At 41.4% G+C, this 24,330-nt stretch overlaps 1 protein-coding gene across 2 annotated transcripts in view; it reads right to left on the reverse strand.

The window, feature by feature from the left end:
* The window catches only part of PIEZO2 (piezo type mechanosensitive ion channel component 2), a 330,086-nt gene that overhangs the window by 129,792 nt on the left and 175,964 nt on the right, over positions 1 to 24,330 (reverse strand). For both annotated transcript variants that reach the window (XM_075416483.1, XM_075416482.1), the window contains exons 5-6: positions 16,835 to 16,997; positions 402 to 612 (exon numbers count right to left, since the gene is read on the reverse strand). In XM_075416483.1, coding sequence (XP_075272598.1) covers positions 402 to 612; positions 16,835 to 16,997 — 374 coding nt within the window. The remainder of the gene's footprint in view (positions 1 to 401; positions 613 to 16,834; positions 16,998 to 24,330) is intronic.

The following is a 24,330-nucleotide window of genomic DNA, read 5'->3' on the forward strand; positions in this document are numbered from 1 at the left end:
TATTAGACACGGTATAGTCGACCTATTAATCTTTTCATTTTCTTTTTGTTTTTTAAAGGCTATGTGAATACACCTCCTTTTTACACTTGCAAGTGACAGAACCAAGTCTACGAATTCACATTATAGTCACTTATAATATGCCACCATTCAACATTTGGTTATAACAGGAGCTGTAAAAATCATACACAGAATGAAGGGGCCACACAGTACTAGTACAAAAAAATTAAGCAACTCAGTATATTCCAACGCCTGCCAAAAAGTTAATTTAAATAAAATCACCAGCAATTTCTTTTCCCTTAAAAATTTCCATTGTTATTCCCGCAGGTGCCAAAGCGCTGAAAACTCATTTGCTAAATGCATAATCCTATGGGCTCTGGAGGAAATTTTTCAAATGCACCAACCTGCTGAACCAAGTAAAATTGTAACAACAACTTTTCCAGTGGTGATTATCATGTGTCCAATGAACTCCCTCAGTCTGGATGCTAGGGAGGCAATTCTACGCAGCAGTTTTAATTTCATGGTTTCCTCAAATTCTGCTTCACCACAGTCTTCATCATCCAGATCTTCTTCATACATCAAAGCATCATCTGGCTCTAACTTTTCTCTTACAGCCTGAAGGAGGAGGGGGGAAAGAAACGGAGAATGCACAAGAGAGAGGGAGAGACACAAAGGAATTTAAAATTTAAAACCATGCAGATATTATTTAACAGTGCAGTCTTCTCATAATCTTTGACTATGTGCAAGTAACAAGAGAGTCACTAAAGGTGTACTAAAGCTGGTGTTGTACAGATGGTTCCCACTTCAGCTCTGTCTCAGGAAAAAAGGATGCTAAGGGTTGCCTCTGAGAAAGACTGCAGTCCTCCTACATGTGCACAACAGGCTGCTTGTTCATTTTCATACGAAATTTGGTTTGGTTTGATCAGCATTCTTTCCATCTTGCTTTCCATTATCTGTTAAACTCCTCTTTGGCTCAATGGCTTCAGGTATAAGCTCCAGCCACTAAGAACAAGTGCCTTACTGGTTGATGTTCCTCAACAAACCTCACTTTTCAAACCCTTCCCCACACACCGTTTCTCAGACTTCAAAGGCAAAACCTAGAATAGGGCGAGTGTGAGTGAACTGAGACAGGGCAACAAGGGCTGAAATAAATGGACAGATAACTCATTGGTGACTGAAGTTTGTGAGAGAAAAAATACACAAAGCAGAGGCTCAGGGAGAGAATGAGAAATGGTGAGATTGGCTGATGGTGAAAGAAAAGAAGAAAAAGTGAGGAAGAGAGAAGTAGTGAAAGCTTGAGTGATCTGCAACAATTTAGCAGGGGAAATGAGACCAGTGGCTTAGAACTATATAATGGAAAAAAGGAAACGAAGGAAACGTGCAAAGGCCCCTCATACTTGAGCAGTTTGTTAGGATTTGGCAGTGGCCTTCACCATCAAGTCTCCATCGTATCTTGGAGACCAGAAGACATACGCAGCTATTGAGTGATGCAGACTAAATCATCAACCCACGGTGAGAATCTGCAGGATTAGCATGAGGCCCACCCAGAGACACAATTTATGGAAAAATTAGTCATTCACAGACATGCAGGGGCATTTTTTTTTTTTTTTTTTTAAATCATAGTTTGGAGCCAGGTTCTCACTTGGTGTAATAAGGCATAGCTTCTTTGGCACTAATCTGAATTTGTATTAGCTAACTTTCTGGCCAAGCAGTATCTTCGTGTGTGAAAGTGAGAAAGAGAGACTATTGGTGTTTTTCATCAGAATAGCAGTTTTATATTTGTTGGTGACCTTTGGCAGCAAAAAATTCCACACTGACAGATAAGATTGCAGTAGGAACAGCTGAACTCTCAGCCTACTTAACCAAATTCTTCAGTACCATTTCATTATCTGGATTCCCAAAGGGAACAAAAATCCCTGTGAGCTCCTTCATTTCACCTCTACGCTTGGTGCCAACTTTCTCGTCTTACTTTGGAGCATTAACAATGTTGTGAATGCCCAGAAAAAGCCTGCTTATTCTCAAGAGTATATATTTTACCGACAATGAAATACATATTAAATACAGTAGGGCTGATCTGGGAAATCTACCTTTCTCTTGGACTTATCAGGCTATTTCACTAGCTATACCCACTATAAATGGAGTATGCCAATATTTCAAATGCTTTGCTGTTGTCACCATTCACTTAGAGAGCTCTCAACATACGGACTATCAGATCTTCATGCAAAATAACAGAGAGAAGACGGCAGTCCAAACACGCAGTCATCACATTTTGGGCCATGCAGCACAAAGAGGCATTCTGTCTGTTCATCACTGCTGTTCACATCTGAGCTCCTACCTAAACAGGAGCTACTTAAATATTCAGAAATAATGCAGACAGTAGGCTGAATGACACGTTACGCTCTAACTTCTGCCTCAGCTGTTTCAGCGTGAAAGCCATACAAAGCAAAAGTTATGATCGCTTCTGCCTGTGCTGTAATTACTAGATGAACCTGCTCCTCATCTAGTCCTTTTGGGCCCAATCCTGCTCCTCCTGGACTGGCTGTAGTGCTCTGTGCCTTGAGCGACAGTACCAGCGAATAGTAAAACCTTTGATAGTGTTCATATCCCAAACAAAAGAGAATGAGTGAGGCTGATGGACGTTTAAAGCTTATGAAATGGCACGCGTACTATACAGGGGTGTGTGTGAAGGAGACCCTTGTTTCTTCAGCTAGTGCTTTCAATTTGCTGAAGACAATATGCATTAAAATGAGGAATTACAAAAAAAATGTATAGAAATAATTTTGAAATAAAGAAGTTATTCCATGGGACACTGTCAGGACTCATCTCTCTATGAATACCCCTCTAAATTGCTGAGACAGCACTTAATTATACATATGCAGGAACAGGAAATGAAAGTCTGAAGAGTCACAAAAAAATAAAACGTTATCCATGCAGCAGCAGAAAATGTTCTTGAGGGAAAAATGATCAAAATGAAAGTATTTTTAAGTATAAATTGGAGAAAAATACACTTTACCTTCAAACAACAAAATAAAAAAGAGGACACAGAAGTAAGAAAACAGCCCAATGAAAGGTGGGATGTGATATCCTTTTCTGTGTCTTCCCCTTACCTGCCTCCCTCACCTCAGGTGCCAAACACCTAATTTCACACTTTTCCTCAAAAGAAAGATCCAGATCTCCTGCAAATGGGTCTTTGGATTTTCCTATCATAATAACTAGGACCATATTTTTTTAACTGGACCAGGCTAATCACTCTTGCTTCATTGATCTGAAGGACCTTTAGGCTACATTTTGTCTGAAGAGTTCAGCATTAATGCTCTAGTACTCACATGCAGGACAGCATGCCCAGGGAGAAGCACTAGGAAAGAGAATATTTCACTGGACCAAGATACAGCTGAGAAGGAGATGATGGTCCAAAATTTCCATGGACTGAGGCTTACACACTTCAAGCCTAGCTAAAATCTTGCAGGTTGATGAGTTAGCAAAGAAGTTAACTTTCCTTGTATTTCCACTTTTATTTAGATATGAAAATATGAATTTCATTTCATTTTCAACAGAAAAGTTAGGACCTCACAAACACTCACAGGAAATGCAGAGCAACCTACTTCTGATGTTACTGAGATCATCGGCTGTTGGAAAGAAAACTTTAGCATTCTGAACCTCAGCAAATACCAAACTGATTTCCCGTTTTCCTTCTAAAACTACAAATCTCTGTCTGGAGTTGGAGTTCTTCAACTGCTCTCCTCAGTTGAAGACAAGCTAGCAAATGGGAAAACCTCATCATCAACAGCAACCACAATGTGCAGTCCAGGAAGCTTTCCCAGAACAGTTGCATACTGTTTTGTGACTTTTCAGCACAGCCTGAATTATTAATGATAAGGCTGCACAAGGACTGCCTAGTTTCAGAGACCAGGACTTTGCACCAGCATGCTCCCTGCTCCCGCATCTCTCTCTTCCCTATCTCTCCCTTCCCTATCTGCAAGAGCTTTCAAGGATGATACCTCAGTCCTTAGCCTTATTCTGTCTACCTCCCAGCCGTGTCATTCATGATCCAGTCGATGACTATTTCAGTGAAAAGACTGTGACAGCTAAACAACTTAGGTTTGATATTTTTTTGTATACAAACATCTCTGTTTGTAATTCAGTATCCAAGGTGAAGTCAAGTAGCTGAAAGGCCATGTTCCATTCCTGAAGTAGCTGAAAGGCCATGTTGCAAAAGACAAACTTTAGATTCCCCCACTCTCATATTCACTGCCCACTAACTGGATTATCTGGGATGGCTTTCCAGTTTCGCACATTGTGCACTTCAAATTGCTGAAGGCAGGCAAACATTGAACAGTTTTTGCATCCAACATGGTGATAATGTCCCTGTTGTTTTAACACTTTCTGGTGATTAAACAGCCATGCAAGTACACACTCATCACAGAACACCATTACTTCAGTCAGACTGTTTTGCAAAGCTCTTTTTACTACGTGGATTAGTGTAAAGCTACAAACCCAAGCTACATAGGCTACAGTTAGAAAAATACTTCTACTTCCATAATAAATTACTTATTATGCAATTACATGATCCCTGTGGATGCTGATTAAATCAAATAAACTTCTCCGTTCAAGGAGTGTAGAGTATTTGTGAAGCCATAAACATGTGTTTCCATGACCCTTGCTCTACAGAACAGGGCTCCAGGACTTTTTATAAACAAACTAAATGCAGTTTAGGTTTTTCAGCAATCGTGTAGAAGTCCCAGGAGAATTTATTCTACAACACTTTTTTAAACTGCCAAATTGAGATAGAGAACAGGCAAGGAAACAGTACAGCCTCTATGGCAGCTATGGCAGCTACTATTGTGGTCAGGGCCAGAATGTCCATTAGCTACTTTGGGGGCTGCTTTATTAACATCCAACTTTTAAATGTTTCATCTGGTACAGTATAAACGCTACTGCACAAAGATATCCTCTAGTCCCAGAGATGTATTTACCAATAGGAAGCCTTAACTCCAACCTAAAACCCATTCTTACTTCAGAACACTCCTTGCTTTGTACCTACATTTAACAGTACTGTATCTGTAAAAGAAATCTAGAAACTTTTTTTATTCTAGAGAGAACATGAATGAAACTCTTCAAAAATTCAAATAATGAGAGCAACAATATTTAAGTAGCCAGAATTGTTACAGCTAAGGATATACAAGTCTCAGAATGGACATAACTCCCATCCCTGCAATATGCACTGCATTAATTATTGGGACCTCTCAAGCGTGCACTGCTAAACTCACAAGAGTAAGTTCTCCTGAGAGTTCAGGTGCTTCCTCCTTCCAGTTGGCTCAAAAACGCTGTACAAATAGCCTATTTTTCAGTATTTTGACACTTCCTCCCAGTCAGAACCAGAAAACAAAGAGAGAGGAGTGAGAAAATTGAAAATAAGTCTGAGAAAAACATATAGTTACATGAAGTTCACCAACTGTTTACAACATGTTGCTTCTAGAATCTTTAACAAAGGTTAAATGGGTCCTACTGTGTCAGCTCAGTTTATCCATTTATCTACGTATTATGTGGGCATTAAAAAAGTTATAGAGATGCAATGATGAGCCTCATTACCAAACTTAACGTCGAGATGACACTTTGTGTTTTCCAAGGGTCGGGACTGCAGGTGGCAGAAATGCAACCTGCAGTTAGATTGCATGGCAGCACCACCGTGCTCCCAGGGCAATCTGCTGGTCGCATGGCTACGCTCTGCAAAGTACCTCTGTGCAGGAGAGCCTGAAGCAGCCTCCTGAGGAGCAGTGCATCAGACCACCGATTTAAACACGTTCTTGTTGCCTTTGAATTGGCAGTGGGTCTGCAGGGCTCACCCCAGCACCCAGCCACTTCCCTGAGACTGCTCCCTCCTGGGACTCCCTGCAGCAGCCCTACCTGAACAGCTACAGGGACACAGGCTTGGCACGAGGGCAGAGTCGTAGGTTGCAGTAGACCCTCCTGTTTATTGCTCATGATACCAGAGAAGTGCTTTCAAGATCTAGATTAGCTTGAAGGTGCCTGGTTTGGTTTGCAGAAAAGACAGGTGTGCCCACTTCGTCAGGAGGGGAGAGCGAGCAAGCCACAATGCAGACCACGTAGCCGACCTCCTCCTGGAAGTTTCAATCAAGCTCTGCAGGCATCGCACTAGCTGTAGCATCCCAGAGCTCAGCAAAGAGTCCCTCACTTCTGATCACCACACCAGTTACAGAATCACAGAATAGTAGGGGTTGGAAGGGACCTCTGTGGGTCATCTAGTCCAACCCTCCTGCCAAAGCAGGGTCACCTACAGCAAGCTGCACAGGACCTTGTCCAGGCGGGTCTTGAATATCTCCAGAGAAGGAGACTCCACAACCTCCCTGGGCAGCCTGTTGCAGTGCTCCGTCACCCTCAGAGGGAAGAAGTTCTTCCTCATGTTCAGATGGAACTTCCTGTGCCTCAGTTTGTGCCCATTGCCCCTTGTCCTGTCACTGGGCACCACTGAAAAGAGCTTGGCCCCATCCTCCTGACACCCACCCTTCAGATATTTGTAAGCATTTATAAGGTCCCCTCGCAGCCTTCTCTTCCTCAGGCTGAACAACCCAATTCCCTCAACCTCTCCTCGCAGGGAAGATGTTCCAGTCCCCTCATCATCCTCGTAGCCCTCCGCTGGACTCTCTCCAGTAGCTCTTCATCTTTCTTGAACTGGGCAGCCCAGAACTGGACACAGTACTCTAGATGAGGCCTCACTAGGGCAGTGTAGAGGGGAAGGAGAACCTCCCTTGACCTGCTGGCCACACTCTTCTTGATGCACCCCAGGATCCCATTGGCTTTCTTGGCAGCCAGGGCACACTGCTGGCTCATGGTTAACCTGTCATCCACCAGGACGCCCAGGTCCCTCTCCGCAGAGCTGCGCTCCAGCAGGTCCACCCCAAGCCTGTACTGGTGCATGAGGTTGTTGCTCCCCAGGTGCAGGACCCTGCATTTGCCTTTGTTGAACCTCATCAGGTTCCTCTCTGCCCAGCTTTCCAGCCTATCCAGGTCACGCTGAATGGCAGCACAGCCTTCTGGTGTATCTACCACACCTCCCAGTTTGGCGTCATCAGCAAACTTGCTGAGGGTACATTCTAACTCTTCATCCAGGTCGTTGACGAAGAAGTTAAACAAGACTGGGCCCAGTACTGACCCCTGAGGGACACCACTTGTCTCCAGCCTCCAACTAGACTCAGCGCCGCTGATGACAACCCTCTGAGTTCTGCCATTCAGCCAGTTCTCTATCCACTTCACCGACCACTCATCCAGCCCACATTTCCTCAGCTTCCCTAGGAGGATATCATGGGAGACTGTGTCGAAAGCCTTGCTGAAGTCGAGGTAGGCAACATCCACGGCTCTCCCTTCGTCTACCCAGCCAGTCATGTCATCGTAGAAAGCTATCAGATTGGTCAGGCATGATTTCCCCTTGGTGAATCCATGCTGACTACTCCTGATAACCTTCTTTTCTTCCACTTGCTTCATGATGGCCTCCAGGATAAGCTGCTCCATCATCCTTCCCGGGATGGAGGTGAGGCTGACCGGCCTGTAGTTCCCTGGGTCCTCCTTCTTGCCCTTTTTGAAGATTGGAGTGACATTGGCCTTTCTCCAGTCCTCGGGCACCTCTCCTGTCCTCCAGGACCTCTCAAAGATGATGGAGAGTGGCTCAGCAACGACATCCGCCAGCTCCCTCAGCACTCGTGGGTGCATTCCATCGGGGCCCATGGATTTGTGGACATCCAGATCGCTTAAGCGATCCCTCACACAGTCCTCCTCGACCAAGGGAAAGTCGTCCTCTTTGTAGGCTTCTTCTCTTACCTCCGGGGCCTGGGATTCCTGAGGGCCAGTCTTAGCACTGAAGACTGAAGCAAAGAAGGCATTCAGTAGCTCTGCCTTCTCTGCATCCTCCATCACCAGGACACCTGCCTCATTCAGCAGCGGCCCCACGTTGTCCCTAGCCTTCCTTTTGCTGCTGATGTAGTTGAAGAAGCCCTTCTTGTTGTTTTTGACATCCCTTGCCAGCTTCAATTCCAGGTGAGCCTTGGCCTTCCTCGTCGCATCCCTGCATGCTCTCACCACGTTCCTGTACTCTTCCCAAGTGGCCTGCCCCTCTTTCCACAGTCCATGGACCTTTCCCTTCCGCCTGATCTCCGCTAGAAGCTCCTTGTTTAACCATGCAGGTCTCCTGCCTCCTTTGCTAGATTTCTTTCTCAGGGGGATGCATTGCTGTTGATTATAAGAGGGATGGACGGACTGCTTTCATGATGCCCAGCAGTTTGCACGCCCTGAGGCACACACTCATGGCCTCCTGCTGACACTGTTACTGTAAACCCATGATTCTCTCTGGCAGACAATGAAGAAACCATTTCCTACAACTATTTATCTACCTTTAATTAGAAACCGTTTTTTTACTCCACACCTGTGACAGAGTAGCACAGATGCAGTTTATTAGACATCTTTAATAAGTCTGTTCAAATTTTTACTATGTCCAAATTTCTGGGCTTTCTTTTCATTTTGAAATGTATAGAACAGTTGGGTTTAGGAATCATCTGAGACAAGCTATTTGATTCAACAACGTTAGTGCCAGCAAAACTACGGCAATAGACTCTCTCTCTACTATCACGTTGTGCTATTTAAATTTCCTCCATAGTGCCTAAGCTGATGTATTCAACCTAGATGGAACGTATCATAACATGACTGAGTCCCTATTTTCAAGCTTTCTGAAAATGTCTTTTTTTCCCCCAGAAAAAGATATTTAACCTTTATCTTTAGAAATAAGATAGTTACTGGTTACTGGATTAGGAAGAATTCATTACCCACCTGCCTTTCGGAGAAGCACATACTGCAAAAATGCATATAGAAAAATAACACAATATTCTTTAGACAGACCCTGGTGTGAGTACAAAAGCTGGAAAAGAAATTTAACTGTTACTTGGTTTAGCATCAAAGGAACTGCAACCCTTAATGGGATATAAGTGACTGTAGTTTTAACCTGCAGTCAATACTAAGCCACGTTAAGTTAATCATTTACTGAATTTCCAATTTTGCAAGAAATTGAACTCCACAGTTCTTCTGAAAGCGTCAGCACATGAGGAGCGGATCTCCCTGCTTCTTCTGACATAGATACAAACAATTCCACACCGACAATTCCCAAATGTCATTCTACTTGAGCTCTTCAGAGACGGGGCTGCCTAGCAAAAGTATCTTCTTTAAGGCCATCTTGTGTGAGACAGGGATTGATGCTCAAAGGGAGCTCAGGCAGGTCTGCAGCAAGCCAAAGGGGAGCACAACTCCAAACACACACTGGGGGTGCGTGTGGAGGGAGGGCCAGAAACTGCAAGCCAGAACAGAAGAACAAAGCTGCTCTCAAAGCCCAGCACTCGATACTCACAGGCACTGGGTGACTTCAGGGAAGGCCCTGCTAAATGAGCTGAACTCCTCAAGTGTGAGACAATTGCAATGAACATTTTGGTAGGTGTGAAATTAGTGAGATAGAGGTATCTTGGAATTTAAACACTACTCTAAAATTTATACCACACAACCAAACAATTGAAACGAAAAATCCTAAATTAACTTTAAGTTTTATAGATCTCAATGAAAAAATTTATCACTGATAGATCTGAAGTGTGCTAAAGTGTGGGTTAAATGCCTACACAGTATTAGATAAATTCATCAGGGATCTACCTTCAGAAATCCAGTGTGTTTACAGTGTTAGTAATGAATGATATACATCCACTTCCACAGTAACATCTCCTGTAGGAAAGAGTAATTTGTCACAAAAAAAGGATCAGCTATTTACTGGAAGCACACATGGTACCAGGAAGGCAACTCATTAAATTCTGTATACAATACATATTGTACTGAGAGGGACAAAGATTATTTCACTTCCCAATGTACCTACTGCACCTGAGCAAACATCAAGCAATTTCAGCAAAAGACTCACTTGGCTAATACGGAAATAGAGTTTCACATCTTGACTTCAAAAAGCTGTCAGGCATGTAAGCCAAATGCAAAAGAGAAGGGAACTCACAGGCTGAGTTTGGTGGTTTGGCTAGAGATGATTAAACACGTTTTTTTTAGAGAAAAGGAAATAGGAAGACTTGGGTTATGACTACAAGGCACAATTCACTAGAAGCTCTGAATGAGCTAGTGCAGGTATGTGAAGCAGTGCAGCACTCACATGGAGTAATTCCTGGACGAAGAAATACACACATTGTACCATTATCCATCTTGCTAAGAAGCACGATAAATAGCCCAACTGGAGTGCTGTGGTTATTTGCAGTATTGCCTCAGCTCATACAGAAGTGGCTTGGCTACTTCTCCAGTAACACCCTGAAGAGCCACAGACTACTGGAATGAACAGGAGAATGGAGTATCTAATCTACAAGTGAATCCAAAATTATTTGACTTCTTTTGTCTTGCAGAACAGACTTTGAATAAATATGGGTTTTTTCCTCCCAAAATACCAGAACAGACTTTGAATAAATACGGGTTTTTTTCTCCCAAAATACCAGAGAAACTAATGTACGGGAAGGAAACAATATATTCAATCAAAAAACCAGAAGAACTAAAGGGATTATAATGCAAATATGAATACATGTACAATCTAAATTAGAGGTTTTCTAACCACCAGAAAAGTAAAATTTCAGAACAGGGTCCTGTCAGGAGCAATGGGATAAAGAAAAATTGCCCTTTTTTTGTGGTGGTGCTTGCTGCCTACCAGAGGAAATTGTGTGATACAGCTGTCTGCAACAGCAGCACACTGAATTCTGTGACCCAGAAGATTCCTTCTTGTACTGTGGTATTCATCACTTAGGCTGTCCGAAGGCAATAATATTCCAGTATTTTGATCTCCTGGTTATCACCTCTGTATCTCAAAATTTGGAATTGAGGACTGTTAGATGAGCAAACCAGTAAGCCCCATGAAGAGCTGCCACAAGAAATTCATCATACATCTGTCATGTTTCTAACCAGAACAGGACAGGTGCATGTTAAAGTTTCATGCTGAACACATTAACAGCATTCGGTAACACATAACGTATTGCACTGTGTAACGTTATGTAGCTGAAGCACTGTTGTAGTATAATTACATATTTGTGTTAAGACTTATCCAAAGACATGTGCATCAAACCAAGAAGCTAATGTAACTTGTAAACTTTTGACCCTTGTTAAGATGAGATGCATCAGAATTGTTACTGGGGGAGGCAGCTGGGTAAGGTCTGGCAAACTTCAGCACTACAAGCATTGCAAGCAAAGCGATAAGCGAGCCTCACCTACTCTCTTTAAACCACACAAATAAGGTATTAAATCCTACTTATGCCACATTCGAAGCACACTAAGACCAGCTGGGTTTGGAACAGTTCTCCAGAGGTCAAAACCAAAGAGATATTTATAACCAATTAGAGAAGGTAAGCAAATGCCATGCTAAATAGACGTGCCAACAAAAAGAAAAAAGATAAGGAAAAAAAGAGGTGTCACCAAGAAGCTAAAAGAAGCCAAGAAGTTCCAACCCTCTCTAAGAAGTTCTTTTTCCCTCTTTATAACCTGTAGTATCTTCTGCAATATTTTCCACAATAGCTGTCATTTGCTGTCTCTGAAGATGAGCAAATATTGAAGGAGCAGAAGTTGCATATGGGAAGATGTTTAGAGAAGTCAGGGCCAGAGAGTCCCGTATCAGTGAGAGCTATTGAAACAAGGTGAATGCTTGATACTGGCAAAAGAAAATTAAATGACAATAAACACAAACCAACAAATAATCCCAGGAAAAATATACCCATTCAAGGCTTTAAGAAAAATGGGATGGCCATCTAGACAGGGCCATGGGCACCACTGTAAACAGCTCAAAGGAGATCTCCATGTCTGAAGGCAAGAAAATTGACAAGGTGTTAACAACTACAAGGACTGGGACATCAGATCTTGCTTGGAGCTGTGCCCTAAGCTGAACTAATTATCCATATTTTACGGGCCTAGGTAGGTGATACACTAGTAGAATTTTCCAACCCAACAATCCCTGAATCTAAAAACGAACCTCCTAATACCATCATTCAAACTATCAGTAAGACCTTCCCTAAAGTGCTGAGGAACTGATATTCCCTATAATTCAAGAGAATATTGCAGAACTATAGCTGGTTCAGAAAAAATGATGGAAACAAAAGAAGCGGAAAAAAGAACAGGGGCTGCTCAACTTTAAAATGTCAAATATGCAAGATAATAAATATATTTGATTTCCCGTATACCATCTTACTCTGGTTTATAACATGGAATACAAGTGACCTTCCATAAAATTAAAGGGAGTTACATTTAAAATAAAATCAGAGAGCACTTATTAAATAGTGGAAGTCCTTGCTTCGTGATGCCACTGAAGCCAAGAAGTTAATGAGGTTTTAAAAGGGTCTGGATAATTATATGTTTAACAAGATTATTCAGAGTAGCTATAATTAACAACACTTTTTGGAAGGGATTTGAAACCACATGTTTTGGGATTAAAGCCAGTTTCTCACTAGGAGACACCAGGATAAATTGTAGTGTTGGAGAGGGGGGAAAAAAGGTCTTCTCTTACTTGCTTATTGTCCTTATCCAGCAGGTACCAACTACTTCTAGGATCAGGGTACTCATCCAAATGGGCAATTTCTAGACTAGGAAGTCCCTGGACAAGTCACAAGTTGTGTGTAGCTCTCAGAGCCTATCCATCTACTCTGTCCTGTGTGTTTTTTTGCAGTCACACTTGGAGACCTGGACCAAAAGAGAGCTCTCCATGTACTACGTGCTCAATGTAGGCGTAGGACAAACAGCCCTGTCACTGTTTAGAAAGACAAAGCTAGGCAACTGAGCATTAGGCCGGTTGCTGTTTGCCAAGTGACATAGAAGCTGAAAGACAGATGAAGTAATAGGCTTGAGGACACAAACCAAGTTTGTAGCCAAAGTGAGAACCATGCTGGTCCTCCTGATTCCAGTAAAGTATCTTGACTCCAAGCCAAGCTCTCCTCACATTCTTCTCAAACCTTAGCTTATTTTAAAACAATTTCCTTTTTTTTTTTTTTTCTCCTTTTTAAGATCCCAAACAAATCTCTGCCTTCCACAGAAAAGAGGAGGGGCAGGGGCTCTGGGATCAAGTTTTGTTCAGGTTATGGGACAAAATACTGACCCAGTGGTCCCCTTTGCTTTCTAGAAGAGCGTGGATGAGAAACAAGCAAGGCAGCAAGTGATGTGGGAGGAAGTTGCATTGAAGACTACAACTGTATACTTCAGTTAAGATCAACACCTCTTCGGAAGTTTAGGTAGTGCAATCTCAGAAGGATTTTCCTCCCCCTCACTGTCACTTGCAATATTAGGCAATTCATCTTCAGTCTCAAGAAAAAACTATGTCCTTTTTCATACTTATCAGACTGTATATACTGTATCTGCATTTTGGCATATAAACCACCATCTGCACCAAAACTGCCGTAACTTTCAGCTCCAGCTGGGAGTTAACTGTTCTTTCTTATTTTCTTCCACCTTTTACACCTTGTGACTGGCATTGTGCTTTTCGGCATTTGCAATCCAGGCCTGTCTCCAGCTGAATTCACCTGCTTTAAATTTTCTGAGCCCTAATAAAAAAGGTCTGCAGACACGTTTGCTCCAAGTGTGCAACCATTTAGGGGTGGTAATGAGTTGGACTGCAGCCTGGTATCTGGCAGACCTTCCTACTTCATGACTCACTGTTAATTAAAACCACACTCTTTGCTTATTCCTGGGATAGCATTACTTACAAATAATTGAGAGTCACTCACTGCCTTACAGCCTCCTCCCCCAGTTCGGTTCTGTAGAATACACTTTTCTGATGGACATCTGTTTCCCTTAAAGTTGGATGTAGTGTAATGAAGAAGGACATCCATTTTTCAATGAGTCCTTGTTGTCCTTAATTTGGATTCTGACACTTTTTCTCATTTTGAATTTCATCTCAAATCCATGGGCAATCTGATCCATTGTACTCTACAGCTGGCTTCTGGAGGCTACTGCCATGATGAAGTACAGCACAAAACTTGAGTATCACAAACTGCCACTCAACTCCAGGCTTTTTTTCAGCATGTCCATATAACAACTGAAATGTGATGGATTCACACAGAGCTTTGAAAATGTTATCTTTAGAAGTATTAAACCAATTATTTAACAGGTTTTCTTACACATAAATTTTGGAAGCAGTAGATAGATTAACCTTTCTTTTTTTAATTAAGCCTAGTCCCAGAGCATTTCACTCTTCCCCAGAGCAGAGGTCTAAGAATCACTCTAAAGTAAATAATTTTATGCAAAAAGGTAAAGCTGCAAGACAAACTCTCTGCTTTTGCCTGGAAGTCATGGTGTTGATTTCCTGATTTACAGAGCCACCTGTGGCTAGGCATCTAGTGATCTGAAAAGTCACCTCTCTTTTGGCTCTGTTGAGCCTGTTCAAATCAGCTGACACATTCTTAACAAAATCTAGTACCATGAGTCCCTGAGGACTGGCGGCAGGGACTCTCAGCAAAAGCTCTTTAATTCTGAAACTGGCTACGGGGCTGGTCTAACATACCCAGAACTATTTCCCTTGGAGGCACAGTACCAAGCTCAACAGTTCTCCTGAAGCATTTATTTGTAGGGCAGTTATTGCTGCAACTCATTTTGCATTTTCTAATTCGTTGGAGTTACAGCATCAGTAGAGCTGCACCAACACACAGCCACACAAATCAGTCAGCTAATGCAGAATTCAAAGAATTGATCACTTACTTATTTTTCCCTTTTCCAGTGGACTCTACCAAGCAAGAAATGAAAATTATGTGAAACCCACAGTTTGGACTCATTTTAGATCATGCCAATATTCTCCCAAATTCAGACACTCAGCTGCATGCTCTGCATATGTATTAGGTTCTTTACAGTCAGTCCTGCCAAATCCATATTCTTAGCAGATTCAGCTGCTTCTGCAGCCTTCTCCTAACTAGCAGAAATTATTCCAGGATGTTATGTGCAGACACCTACAAAGAGATAGCTGAAGTTGGAAAAAAATGTTTAATAGGTATTTAATTTTCCACTCTCCATTTCACTCCATCTTTGAAAAATAAGCTGGTTATTCTGATGCAAATTCACCATTTCAGCCGTGAAAATCACAATTCCTTAAAGCATTGGGGTTCACCTCACATAACAGTAACCTTTATCCCTTTTTTAAAAACTTTCCTGTGAGTTTTGGGTGTCATGAAATAAAAATGCAGCTTCTGAGTTCACTAGATAACCTATAATACACACCATTTACAGAACATAAATAATATTTCCTGGGTTTTGATGTGAAGAAGTTAAATATATTTACGCAGATTTTCATTTGTTCAGTATCAATATTTCTTTGCAGTCAAAATTTTATATTTCCTCTCCCCACGCTCTTCCTTTGTGGAATATTCTGGCCCGTTTAGTTGCATTGCTGGATTGCCTTGAGGTAGCCACTCTAGGACCAACCCAATTTAAAGCTACACTCTGTTCTTCAAAGAAGTCTGTCAGAGCCCACTTTGGTAAAATGCAACTCTTTTAAAAAAGAGAGATGAGCTGAACATGAAACATGTCATTTAGTCACAATTCTTAATACTTCAGACATCTCCCCTTATGGGTACAGTCCCAGATTCTAGTCCGCTGCTAAATCCATTCTACACAGCTCCAACGATAAAGCAAATTTAAACCTGATAAAACCAGTTTCCAGGAGACAGAGCAAAACCGTGACTACGCTCATCAGACTGAGGCCTACGTATCCTCCAATGTGTAGTTACAGCCTGCGATCTTCAGGCAATCCTCAGCTGCCAGGAGAGCCTGACAGAATTACAAGCGACTGCATATAAAGCACAGTCCTGATACTGATCTCTCTTGTGCTAGAAACTCGACCAGCGTCTGGCAATACCACAATCCAGACAACATGGTAACACGCAGAGAGGCTTCTTTTCCTCTCTATAGTGGTACCAAAATGGGCAGCTGATTCCCCTAAATACTTCACCCACTTCAAAGTGCAATATCTATTTGATATGAGCAAGTTGCAACTGCCTCCCCTAAAAATGGAGTTTTGAGCATAAAGAAAAAACTTTACACCCATATGTAAAACAAGACAGAAAATGAGACCCAAGGCATGCTAGACGGTCTGATAAAAAACATGTTAAGATTAGTAGTAGGAATTTCTCTGCACCCTGGGCTAAATTCCCACTGCAGCTTCTTATATTATAAAATTGTTCCCCTTGCTGTAGATTTTTCTGCATTTGGTATCTCTGCCATTTTTCTTCTCACTAGTAAAATGCACAGCTAACGCACCAACACTTCCAGCTAAGCCATTCCCCAAAATTATCCTCAAGCTCACTCAGTATGATGACAGTTTTAGATAACTCCTTCCATGAATGTAATACACAGTCTCTCTTCCCTTCTCCTAAGCGTCATTTCTGATAATCACTCAGATGCTGCTGTTATTCTTGGATTACAAGTTTGGAAACACGGATGCTATCTAAGAAACTGAGTAATGTATGTAGCAAAACAGCCTTGCCAGACGTAAGCAGCAGCTCTGGTGAAGAAACAACTTGTGATCGACTGTCATGATCATTTCTTAACTCAAAATGGTTTGAAAAATTCAGTAGCGTATCTACTACTTTTCATATTCTGCTTTTTTTTCTCAAGATAATGACTACTGTAACTTGTCCACTTTAAAAACAATTGTTAATATTCCTGAAAGTAAGTTCACTTCTTAACATACCCAATGCTCATGAAACCCTTTCAGGATACATCTCAGACAGGAATACCAACAGCCCACTATTAGCTAAAAGCTGTACAGATAGAAATGTGTATTTGATACCATTTCCTCATTTTCAAATTGCATGTTGCACTGTGCTGCATCCTCGGTTACTGGCTTCTGAAACATGTTGCGGCAGATGAGCCATATTGTCAGACTAGCAATGAACATCCCAATATCTGGTACAAACAGTCTGATCACGTTGCCAGCATCTGCTCCTTTCACACTGTATGGGATGAAAAAAAAAAGAAGAAACATTTGTTACTTCTAATGACACTTTCAACTGGAACAGAAAGTTAGCTCAAGGCAAAGGAAAACAAAAAACTCAATAACTCACTAATAAGAAAGCTTCACAACACGGGAAATATGAAGATGCTCAAGGAACTTCAGACAGACAGATATTTTTGCTCTCCAGAAGTACAGAATAAGTGATTATTCACTGGGAGTTCACAGACTCATATTTTAGAGATATTTAGAATTTTTATTAACCGAATTCTGAATCCATTTTGTAGACAGCAGCACATGAACAACCTTCAGATTCAACAAGAAAGATTTCCGCTGAGTTCCTAGAAGATCCATGTGTATAAATCACCATAAATCACAATCCCTTTACTGGAATCCTTTGCAAAGACAAGAGCATCCAGCTCCACCAAGGAGGTCAAGCAAAGACAAGATAGCATTCATATCACCCCTAAGCATGCCTTAATCATTCCTGGCACACAGAGGAATAACACGTTTTATTCAACCAGACCTCTTAAATACCTTTTTGGGTATTTAAGTACTATAGTTAAGTACAAACATTTAAATACTAATTAAAGTTCTAGGTCCCCGCCAAGAAAACCTTTCTTCTCCTCTGAAAGATTTGTAAGGCTGGATGAATTTTATGTAGAAAACAATTTGCATTGCTTCATTGTGCAGATTTAATTGTTTAGGCTGGGAAATATGACTTTATGGGTTTGGATGTGGTGTCTGAATTTGGTTCACTGTTAAAATGGAGAGCTTGGATTCAGATTTAGTGGCACAATGAACAGTTTATTAAGCTGTTGCATGGACTTACTGAACTTTTAATGACAGGATATAATCTTAATTATTTGAAAGTGTACAGCATATACCTGCCAAACTTGAAGTTAACACATGTTAAATATGCAGCTCCAATTTTAATTTAAATTTTTTAAAGGGCTATGTGTCCATAATCAGTTCTGAGGACAGGTGAGGCACCTGTATAGCTCCTTGGGCATAGACGAATGAGCTAGACTAGCTCTTCATAACCTGAACTGGTAGAAAACCTTGATAGGTTGTTTAACAGACACAAAAGAAGAGATCACTTCTGGCCTTTCTTTATCATAACACTAGTAGTTTTGAAGCCTAAAAAGGCTATTTGTGAAGTAATTACCTGAAACTGCTGCGATTAACTGCAGAACTAGAGTCTCTCAAAAGTCTCCAATGTGATTACGATACAACCACTGGTCAGGAAACTTGTTGGCCTGCTCACATATCAAAGATCAAATCCTATATTTTCATCACTGCTGCTGACCCAGCTTTTCCACTGCTGTATACCTTGCAAAATCACATATGTCCAAAGGGGAAATAAGGTAAGTGACCACAAAGCTAGCTTTTATGTTTGTTTCAACAGGTACAAATGAGTGTATCGTGGGAAGCAGTGAGCAATGTGCAGGTCTGTGGGATACTGTCCTGTAGCCCAATTATAAAATGGACCCAGAAGTCCTCTGCTGAACTGGCTCTAAACAGGAGAGGGAAAATTCAAGCTCTAGTTTTTTTCCTCATGCTCAGACATAGACACAGAACAAACTGACAAGGTGCTGTCTAAGGAAAACAGCTTAAGATTTGAAACTGCATCTTCTTGTTAAAGAAAGAAACTGCAACCATGCAAGCAGAAATCTTCCTCCTCTCATGCTCTTCCCAGTTACAGTTTAACCCTGAATGGCAGCTAAATAGTTCGAAAATGTTTTGGTAATGGCTTCAAGTTGTACTGAAGCAGAGAAAAAAATTGTCAATCATTGAAAGGCCTGTAAAAGAATTAAATGGTAAAGTCCTTGCTGGATTGCTTGCATGTTTCTTGTGCCGCTGCTTGACGCAAAGCATGCTGTAGAGTCAACCGGCATACAATGGCATAGCCGATCTGCTTAACATTACAGAAAATACAGGCTTGACATGTGTCAGTTCATTCTGCAGTACCGTAGCTTTTACTGTCACTGAAGATCAGCTAGTGAAGACACTGAGTCTGCACTTTCTCCTTTGCCAGCAAGCAGTAAAGAGTATGTATTACGAACATAATCCTCAACAACAGCGTATCCAGGATTCACAACAGCAATAATGAACTAGTTTACTCATCCTGATTGTTATGCTGAATCCTGCCTATTAAAGCGGTTTTACAAAATAAGTGGCAACAAAATCTGAATTCTTGATTCTGAAAGTATCACCCAGGCATTTTTTCAGAAAGAGCTGAAAAAAACCCCAAATCTAGTATTAGTTAGTGTAAGAACAGCATAAATCTGCTAGTCTCATATTGAAAAATGGATGAGATTACTTCTACGTAGTACTTCTGCAAGTCCTTTTTTTCTGTACACAGGTATGGAGACCCATCTAAAATTAATTTTGCATCACATCCGAACTTTAAGCACAAGTCCATTGGATGCAACCACTCACACACAAATCAAACTGAAAGGTGGTAGCCTTCAAACACCAGCGCTTCTTAGTCACACCAGGTTCTCCTTCCTCACATTGTACTCCCATGGAGCCACGCTGGGTCTTCGTCCACATATCCCACTCCACAGCACAACAGGAGACCCCAGCAGGAGCACTGCCTCTGTCGTGGCTCACATTTCTTTCCACTAATCCAAACCAAGTGCTTCTGATCTTTCAAAATAAATCATTTAGCATGTTGTTGTGAAAGATGTAATGTACAGTTCAGGCTAGCAATAGAGAGCCAGAACAGTGATACTTCACCAACAGGCAGTGAAAAATTCTGCACATGAATAGTTTATTCACCAAAACCAGTCACAAATGTGCGCTGTCCCCGTCTCCTCATGAAAAGGAAAACAAATTGACCTCAGTGCGATGATTAAAAAGGAAACAAAAGATCACTTGAAAATAGAGAAATGTATATTCTTCTGTAAAGCAGAATAATAAACTGCTTCATTTGATCCCAAGCAATTTGCTCCCCAGTTTTTCACAGCAACAGCTAAAACAAAAATCATTTATTCCCACTTGTTATGTCTGGCAGTACAAAAAAGCATGGTAAATACTGCAATTATTCCACAAGCGTTTCTCGCTTTATTTGTGCATTCACACATGGTCATATTTTGCGTTTGATAACAGTCTATGCATTGTGCTCTTTGCTCCAAAAGAGGTTCTCTAACGATGAAGTTAAAACAGAAGCACAGGAAACCTATTCAAGAGATCTCCCAGAAAAACAGTATTTTTTAACGCCTGCAAATATCACAGTGTACAATTAATTGGTCATAGCCATTGATCTACAACTGGTACAGCATCATTTATTCACCTGAACTAAATAATGTACCCGCAGGGCAACTTTAATTGTAATAGATACCTCTGACAAGCATATAAAACTCAGCCAGAAACGTGTTCTGAAATGCAGTACAGTAAACAGCAGCTTTTCTTTTTTTGTTTTTCTGCCTTCCCTGGACCAATTAAATCACACTGCACACAGTTTTTAAGACAAGGGACTACTACAGTTTGGGTTGCAAGAGTTCCTCTGTAAACAGAAATTAATTTTGTGAGACAAAAGTGATTTTACGACTTCTGCATCAATTGTTTTATCATATCAACAGACCCCTAATACAACAGTCTCCTCATTAGTCTATCTGGGCTCCCCCGTTGTTTTTTGCTGTATACTTTAAATTTAAACTACTTTAGAAAGAGATCACCTTAATTTTCTGTGTTTATACAGAAATCTTCTATGACTGAGTGACCCTGGTCCACTTCTGAATTTCATTGGTGCTAAAGAAATTGCTAGGCAAAATTTCCCAGTTTATCCGCATTGAGAATAGGTTAGCTGTGGAGATACAGGTTAAAGCTGCTCTCCGACTTCATGTACACTCACTGGCAGTCAAACAAAAACCAAACGCCTTGAAGAAGCAAAGCCAGCATAATTAAAACTTTACTTTCTTGCTTGGTGCTCTAGAAGTCACCATTTATGTTTTCTGAAAATAAAATTTTCCATTTTTTCCTTTCTAAAATAATCATTTATCACAAATTAAAGTTAGTCATCTTCCACTAAGTGCACAAAGCTTTGGTGAACAGTGAAGTGTTAAAACTGCCTTGCCTGTTTCTTTAGAATGGCAGACACATCACCTATCTCTTTATTTCAGGTTTAAGAAAATATAATAAATTAATAAAACAACTAAATTTTAAAATATTATTAAAATCATTAAAATATTATTATTTATTAATTATTAAAAGAATTAAAATATTAATAAAACCATAAAAGTAGCAGAGCTATTAGAATCTAAACTGCAATGATTTCAACAGAAAAAAAGTAAAACATATAGTAACACACGTGTAAAGCAACATGCATAATAATATATAAAATACTCCACATATAAAATGAAAAACTATATCTTCAAAGTCCAAATATTTAATATTTTGTTACAAACAAACAAAAAGAAAGAAAAAAGAACAACCAGTCTTTCTTAAACAGAACTCAAATTAATTCAGCATCAATAATATATCGTAATGTCAAGTTTATGTTAAATGATACCAAAGAATCACAAGCATGGTCCCCTAAAAACGTGGACTGGCAGTATCACATAGGTGCTATGCCGTACTGGGAATTATTTGTTTATCACTGGTATCCTCTCTGTGATCCAAAAATAGTGGAAACTCTGAGGGTACCAAAGGCTGGAAACCAGATTGCCTTAGAGATGTGCTTGCTGATCCTTGCTGTTGGAAATGGGTTTTGGGGATGGCTACAGCTGGAGACAAGTTAAAGAGGCCCCTTGTCCTCTCTCAGTTTGAATTAAGGATGAAATTTCTGCCTCTGCACTTACTCTGCCAGGAAACTCACACTTCACTTGTCGGGGTCTAAGGACCCGGTCTGAGCCACAGCCAGCACGTCAGTGAACACAGGACGCTCACAGTCTACGTTCATGCTGCCATGACTTGTCCCTGCTGCTTCAAAAGACAAGTTAGATATGATGTTGGGTCATGTGGCGACCTTGATATGACCCTCAGGGTAAACCTCCACCGTGGGTAAAGTATGCGAGCTGCTGAGCACTGGTAGGTCTGCCTTTAGTCCTTTCCTTACCTCATGCTCACCCACAAACTGAAAACAAATTATGTTACAAAACCAAAATATGAACTTAGTAATATTAATATTAATATCCACAGGGCTGTGCATGATCACCCTTAATCCTGTACTGCCTTAATGTGACTGTCCTCTCAGTTTATGCAGAACATGCCATGTGTTTTACCCAAAATACCTAAAGTTGCACTTTGAGAGAATTTTGGTCATGCAAAGTAAAAGAGTGGGAGGAAGAGGGAAGAAAAATGCATAGAAAGCTACTTACAAAAATATTTAGCATGCACTGACCTACACAACACACAAGTTCAAAGGGCTCCTGAAATATTTGTAAAATCTTAATCACTGCTTACAAACTATGTCTGCATGGATTCAAAAACCAAAAGTACACTTCGCTTTCTCAGGAAATATACCTTGCAATGAAGAACACTTTCTGTATTGCAAAAGTGCTTAACCACGTATTAACCAAACATTTGCTTTCCAAACACTGCTATGCAGAGAGAGAGCAGCTATTTGAAACTAAATGCACATTGCCAAGTTCTTGGCTCCTCATTGCTTGCATAAAACATCCAACGTTAAGAAATTAGGGATATGTGCAATATGTAAAATGTCGGTTCACGCCAACATCTCTTTTTTAAAGCACCCACTGTTTCTTGTTGCTCATTGATCTTCCAATGAAGGGCAAATTCCAGGTTGCCCAGGGCAGCAGGCAGAAGGCATAAAATCTGGCTGGGATTTAGCAGCTATCACGCTAAGCGTTCAGCTGTGCTGCTGCCAGACGCGTGACAGTACAACATCCAGCCCGCTTCGCCCGTGTCCCGCGGCTCCAAACATGGAGCAGGACCGATGTCGCGCAGCCAAGGGGAAGTGAGCGCATTCCCCTCCACACCCACAGCGCTGTGCGTGCCAGCCCCACGGCACTGTGGAAATGCCAAGCCCATCTGCAGCACAAATTATGTCACGTCGGAATGGGAATATGATCCTGGAAGGAGGCAAAGCCAAAGTGAGCAGAAGAGACCTGAGGACACCTCAGCTGTAGGTGCATTTTGGTTTGAAATCTTCAGAGACTGCCCACTGCGAGTATATAGGCATCTCACTTGCTTCTCACTTACGCACACATTGTATAGGGATTTGGCTAAAGCACTAATTCAGTATTCACTGATCACTGCAAAACAGTCACAGTTAAATCTGTGCAGAATGCTCATAAATACTTGGTTATTGACAGCAAAGTGTTTACATAAAGGCATACATATATCCATGTGTTCCACAATATTCCTGACTACAAGAAAGTGCTGAAAAGACTGAAGCAGGCTGACATTCAGTGATTATATCAAAGCATATTTGCTCCCTCTCGCTGCAGCTTTCACTGGTTGGAGCATGAACAGATCATCATTTCAAACTACTTTTTATTTCATTCTATAGCCAGCATATAATATAATCACAGAAAGTAAAAGACACGTCTAGATTTTCCAGTCAGCTGCAGATGAGGAGGGAATAATATTTCCCCCAATTATAGAAAGTGACATTGTAAATTACTGTTATTTTACAAAGCCAGATTACCTTTAATACAGCAGAAAGGCACTAGGAAATACCGAAGTTCAAGCTAGAGTGCCCGCTGCACTCCAGCGACTGCATGAGGGATCCCTCCACCCCCCCAGCCCCATTCCTAATTCAAAACTATCCAAGTGCCACATTTGCAGGGATGGGGCCATTCACTAAGACCCTCAGCTCTTCCACACAGAACAGCTCCTACTCTAGCCTGCCTGCTCTGGACATGCCCATCTTTCTCTTCGCAGCATCAGACAGGACAGGACAGAAGGCAATGCCCAACCCTCCCCACCATCACCTGCCTGAAACTCCCAGTGTCTTAGAGGCAAAAGCACACGGCCACTGCGGGAAGCAGGCTCCAGCCGTCAGGGGCATGTGTGTAACACCTCCCTTCACCCCCCAGCTGATTGCCATTAAAACTGGACAAAAGAGACATCCTGATTTATCCTTGGTGCACTTTGTTCAATTCTACAGCATCGAGTGGAAAAAGAAGAGCGGCAGAAATCACTGGCAAACTAAATGTCCCAACACCCTGAGATGTCGCTTCTTGTTCTTCTGTAAATGGAGCATACGATCGAATTTCTGGGTGACAAACACCCAACGTACATGCGGGAGGGGAGAGGACTAGTTCCCTGCACTGCTTGAGGCTCTCTGCTCGGTAGCTGGGATGTGCGGCCACCAAAGACCTCCCTCAGGTGCGGAAGGCAACTGTGGTATTGGGTTGCCGATG

Source organism: Opisthocomus hoazin, chromosome 3 (assembly GCF_030867145.1).
Source record: "Opisthocomus hoazin isolate bOpiHoa1 chromosome 3, bOpiHoa1.hap1, whole genome shotgun sequence".
NCBI classification, from domain to species: Eukaryota; Metazoa; Chordata; class Aves; order Opisthocomiformes; family Opisthocomidae; genus Opisthocomus; species Opisthocomus hoazin.